We start from the raw sequence: 5875 nt of genomic DNA on the forward strand, positions 1-5875 counted from the left end.
AATGAAAGACCACCCAGCAGATGAGTGTTCTTATGTGCTGGAGCTACAGCTATAGGCACAAACAACTTGTTTTAAGGCTCGTTCTTATGTCATACTTCTGGCATCTGTCTTTTGACAGCCATTAATTTCAGAAGGGCTTTTTACAAATGGATCAAGCAACAAGCTTTCTCTGCTTGTAGCGTGTAGAGTATGGTTGTATTCTATAAGCATGTTCTTCTAGTTCAGGCATATCCATCTTGCAGGCCCTGGCACGTTGCAGAACATAGCAACGTGCGTCTCACCAGCTTATTTCTAAGCTTGGAGAGCTCATTGCCGTCTTGTCTGCGTTTGCGGTGCCTGAGCACTAGATTAACATACATACCTGACAAGGATGAGCACCGCTGCCTCAGACCGTACCAGTTACTGTACCAACGCTGCATACTTTAAGACAGTGAAAGGCACATCCAAGCACCCACTGCTGGTAGATTGCAGCAGTTTTAAATGAGGTACTGTGGCAAATTCAGAGGAAACGCTTATAATAATGTTTCCGGTTCATATACCAATGCCCAAAATACAAACCTGCTGATCTTCCTAGATTTACTGGTAATAATTTAGGAAGAGGTGAACTGCCAATGGTGAAGGCTTCTCAGATGTGCAGGGGACTTTTTTTTCTCCCCACCAGATGCTACCACTGACTACTTCCATCTCGGGGATGCGCAGTCTTCAATGTTTGTTGATTTACAATGCTTCTAGGACCTTGGATTTATTTTTCCTATTAAGTCTGATACTGACCTGCTTTTCCCCTGCTTTAGGGTAGAAAGCAAAAGTGAATGTACTATCATTAATGTTTTCTGACTTTTAATAATAGGATGGTGATGTGGTTGCCCCTCATCTAACTCCAATGAAGAAAAGCTGGAATAACACGAGCGATGATGAACACAGCACAGCTTCAGAACCCAGTTGCAAACAAAGGCTTCCATTTGATAAGTAACACTTTTCCTTTTGGCAGTATTCAGTCTGCTTCTTCAAGAGATGGGTAAACCCGGGCAGCAACACTTTTAAAAGCCGGTGGGATGGACTGTAAGGGTTTATGGAACAATGCAGAAATGCATTTTACAATACAGTATGTTTTAATGTAGGTACTTAAACAAAGTGCATATTCCAAATGGCCTTTTAAAAAATTAACAACCTATTACAGCAGAGCAAATTCAATTCTCATTTAGTTTTGAATGTATTGGCACTGTGTAGCAAGAGTAACTTTAAGAATTGCAATTCATCGTTATTACAAGAAGTGCTGAAGACACGGTACTGTTCCTTCTAGTCCTGATCCCTTCTTAAGATGATTGTGATATTGCATGAGCTGGCAGAAAAACTTCCAGCTCAGGTTGTTTTTTGGTTTTTTTTTTTTTCCCCAGTACCTGAGGAAGAGAGGAGTAAGTATGCTTCTGAAAATATAGAGAGGTAATAGAACTTTGAAATAACCACGGATGGCGTCTTCAAGAATAGCAAAATGAATTTCATTTAAAAAAATAAAAGGAGGGGAGAGGGGAATCTTTTTGATAACCAAAGATTACTTTTCTGGTATTCAAAAAGCTGATGATGATGCAGGCCTCTTGCTGTAAGTGTGACCACAGTTTTTACTGAAGTAACAATGCATTGCAGTGACATGCAGCCTTTTATTGTTTTATAGTGTATTTTTGATACATTGAATGTTATGTTTTTACTGTTACACTGAACTGCAAAAACTGCTCAGAACCTCCATTGTTTGAGTGCTCGCAGGAAAGCAGAGCTACCCGAATGTTTGTCAGGGCAGGTGGACGTGCGCACAGCTCTTGGCACGTTAGTGACTCCCAGCAGGATGCTGCACTGGCTCTGCTCTCCCGTGCGCCAAGCGCACCTTGTTTCTGCATTACACTGTACTAGGTAGACAGGCTCTTCAGGAATCCCTCCATCCTTGTGTCCCTTCCCTGTTTCTCCTGGATCTCTGATCGCTGTTCCTGTGTAATTTTTCTCTCCCTTGTAGAACTATAAGGATTCTTACATTTTCCCTTACTGGCAGTACTAATGTGAGTGTTGCTAAATGTCTGTCCAGCTGAAAAAGTGAACGAGGAAGACCATTTTCCTCTCATCTTTTACTCAGGTCTAAGAGGAAGGCTGCTTTCATTAAATAAAACCTAAAAGCTTGGAAAAGCCCACCCTCAAAACTAAAAATGCAAAGCAAAAGGTTCAGTAATGCTCAGAAATTGGAACGAGCTTTGGATTTTTACATCTGAAATGGGGAAAGAAAAGTTCAGCATTCAGTTTTGACAGGCAAGCGTGGGTAACTAGGTTAGTTTCTGAAAACTAACACAATGGGAAGTCACTGTGAGAGAACCACAGAACTCTCTTTATGTCTGATTATGTTTCCTTTGCCCTTTTTATCACGGGAACTGATAGCTGTTAGGCAGAGGGAAGGAGAATGAGTATTCGTGTACTTACTCAGATTTCATTTGTTGAAATAACCAGAAGTCGTTTTGCGCTCTGCTGCTCTCACGTACCTGTGCTTGTGTGTAAAGGTGATGCGGTGCGACCTCTGCTGTTCATGTCTTCAACAGTATTTCAGATCTGCAGTTGTACCAGATAACTATTAGAAGGGGTTGTGACCTCTTTAAAAGCTTTTACAGAACTTCTTATGCTTCAAGAAACAACATCATAGAGTGAAAGCATTTATCGCTCTTATGTATGTGCATAAAATCAAGTATTGTTCAGAATAATGTAATTTTGTTATTGTTGCTTGGGTTTGTTCTGAATCCATTATAAAAGGTGCACTTTATACTTTGGAAATATCTTTTGCTTATGCTTAAGCAAAAATTTGTACTTAATGTTAAGTTTTGAGACAGAGCATTTCTTTTTCTCAAACATGTTAATCTGAGCCTTTCTGGACTAAGAGTAAATTTATAAACAATGATTTTACTATTCTTTTAAGGAATTGCAGTGTGTGAACTTTATTAAAAAAGGTCTTAGTGCACAGTTATAAACAGCCAAATGTATTTCTAAAGGACAAACGCTGCTCTGAGGAAGTGCAGATCTTCCAGATTGAGGAGGTGGTTTCTTAATTTGTGTTTTCTCAAGTGGAGTGTGAATGGTAACTGCAGTGGAGCCAGCTCAGCCGTCAGGGACCAGGGGGCTGTGGGGGGGGGGAGCTCATAGAGGTTGTGCCAAGACGGAGGATCCAACCTCTCCTCGTGCCTTGTGGTGAAACTGCAGCCACATGGCCGTTGCCACGGCCGGGCAGAGCAGGCAGGCCTCTGACTTCAGCACACTTAGAGGGGCCAGCTTGGCTTTAGGCACCGCTCCAACTACTGCGTAGGGGAAAAAGGAAAAGTGAAGTCGTGCTTGACCAACCTGATCAGCTTCTGTGATGAAATGACTGGCCTGGTAGCTGAGGGGAGAGCAGCAGACGCTGTCTACCTTAACAAGCTGCTGAAGTATGGTCTGGATGAGCAGACGGTGGGGTGGACTGAAAACTGGCTGAAGGGCTGGGCCCAGAGGGTGGTTGATCAGTGGCACAAAATCTAGTTGGAGGCCAGTAACTAGTGGTGCACCCCAGGGGTCAATACTGGGTCCGGTCCCAGTAGTCTTCATTACTGATCTGGATGATGGGACAGGGTCCACCCTCAGCAAGTTTGCAGATGACACCAAGTGGGGAGGAGTGGCTCATACACCAGAGGGTTGGGCTGCCATCCAGAGGGACCTCGTCAGGATGGAGAAATGAAGTTCAACAAGGAGAAGTGCAAAGTCCTGCCTCGGGGGAGGGTCAACCTCATTCACCAGTATGTGCTGGGGACCACCCACCTGGGAAGCAGCTTGGCAGAAAAGGATCTAGGGGTCCTGGTGGCCACATGAGTTGACCATGAGCCAACAACGTGCTCTTGCAGCAAAGTATGCCAATGGTGTCCTGGGCTGCCTTAGGCAAAATATTGCCAGCAGGTAGAGGATCCTTCCCCTCTGCTCTGCACTGGTGAGGCCACCCCTGGAGTGCTGGGTCCAGTGCTGGGCTCCCCAGTACAAGAGAGACAGGGACATACTGGAGAGAGTCCAGCGAAGGGCCATGAAGGTGATGAAGGGACTGGAGCATCTCTGCTACGAGGAGAGGCTGAGAGAGCTGGGACTGTTCAGCCTGGAGCAGAGCAAGCTTAGGGGGATCTCATCAGTGCCTATAAATACCTGGAGGGAGGGTGCAGAGAGGATGGAGCCAGCCTGTTCTCAGTGGTGCCCAGGGACAGGACCAGAGGCCATGGGCACAAACTGACACACAGGAGGGTCCCTCTGAACATCAGGAAACACTTTTACACTGTGAGGGTGACCAAGCACTGTCACGGGTTGCCCAGGGAGGCGGTGGAGTCTCCATCCGTGGAGATACTCAAAAGCAGCCTGGACACAGTCCTGGGCAGCTCTGGGTGGCCCTGATGGAGCAGGGGGTTGGACCAGATGTTCGCCAGAGGTCCCCGCCAACCTCAGCCATTCCGTGATCCTACCCCAGCGCTACTGGCAGAAATGTGAAGTGGGCCTGAAGTCACGGGACGTGTGTTGGCGAGGGGTGAGGCAGTGCCGAGAGGCCTCTGAAGAGGGGTGGTTCCCGGCGGCTTCCTGGGTGGGCAAGCTTTGTCGGAGCCTTCCCCCCTGTTTGGTGATGGCTTGCACCTTTGGTGCCTTCTCTGCCATCGCCACCATTTGCCGCAGCAACAGCTTCTACGGGGTGGGGAGGATTTTCCTCCTCTTCTCCCCGAGCTGAAGGTGAGGGCCACAGGCTGCCAGCCCTGGGGTGCCCCAGGGTGTGTGGGGGCTCTTGTTAATTCGGTGGCTCTGCCGCGTGCCCCCAGCTATGCTCGCAGGCTGTGTTGACAGCAGCGGGCATCGCACCTCAACAAGCGGCCTCTGTGAGGAGGACACGTGGGCACCCCGTGGTGCATCGAGGTCCCCAGGGGGACGGTGCTGCGCAGCTGGTTTCAGCAGGGAGTGTTGGGTGGCACCAGCGCGCAGGAGGTCGGGCGCCCTGGGCGGCCGCAGTGGGCTCCTGGCACGCGCTGTTGGGAGTGTCCAGGAGCCCTGTGGGAGCGTACGGGGATGGAGGGGTCTGCTTCCCTAAGGGCACCTGGTCGGAGGAGCCGTAAACAGCACCACAGTGAGCCAGCCCTCATGGTCATGGGATAGGGACGGTGATGAGGACGGACCTGGTCGGCACTCCTTGGGAAGGGTATGGCGAGCAGGAGAACGTTCATTTTTTCAGCTGGGAGGGTATGGAAAGGGAGAGAGACAAACCTCCTCAGTCCCACTAACTGATGGGCTCTCAAGGAGCTACAGGCAACCGGGACTTTGCAGCTGGTCAGGGTGTAACCCTGCAGGTCCAGGACATTGGAGGGGGTCGGTGGGACTCTGCAAGCAGAGGAGGAGGGAGGAATGAAGAGGGGGTAGGCAGAAAAGGGGTATAAAAGGGTTGTGTGTAAAACAGGGCCGGCCAGAGCGTTGTCTGCCTGAGCCCTGCACCTGATCTGTCTTATCTTCTCTGTCCTGTCGTCGCCTTAAATCCCTTCTTAACTATTTCTCCATTAATCTCACATAGCCTGTGTGGATGTATGCTGCAAGGACTAGGTGCCAGCTGCTGGAGAGACCAGTGTGGGTGGGTTTGGGGCCAGCAAGTGGAGTCGGACTGGGGCTGTAGGCACCCCTGGCCTGTGGTGTCAGCTACTGGAGCGGGTGCGAGTCCCAGTGCCAGCTGCTGTGGGGGCAAGCGGTTGGTACCGTCCCCAAACCGGGTGTCTGTGGGGGAGGTGTGCGTCATTTGCAGGCAAAATTTAAGCTGGACCATCTGGCGCATATGGGGCTGTGGTGGGGGTAAGGGGGCAGGGGGCCAGGC

The 5875-nt window shown here is 49.1% G+C and overlaps 1 protein-coding gene across 1 annotated transcript in view; it reads left to right on the forward strand.

Moving 5' to 3' along the window:
* The window catches only part of SAMHD1 (SAM domain and HD domain 1), a 29941-nt gene extending 26960 nt beyond the window's left edge, over nucleotides 1–2981 (forward strand). The window contains exon 15 of the mRNA XM_009329356.1: nucleotides 848–2981. Coding sequence (XP_009327631.1) covers nucleotides 848–970 — 123 coding nt within the window. The 3' untranslated portion in view covers nucleotides 971–2981. The remainder of the gene's footprint in view (nucleotides 1–847) is intronic.
* Nucleotides 2982–5875: the final 2894 nt, after the last annotated feature.

The sequence above is a fragment of the Pygoscelis adeliae genome, unplaced genomic scaffold, assembly GCF_000699105.1.
Source record: "Pygoscelis adeliae isolate BGI_AS28 unplaced genomic scaffold, ASM69910v1 Scaffold407, whole genome shotgun sequence".
NCBI classification, from domain to species: domain Eukaryota; kingdom Metazoa; phylum Chordata; class Aves; order Sphenisciformes; family Spheniscidae; genus Pygoscelis; species Pygoscelis adeliae.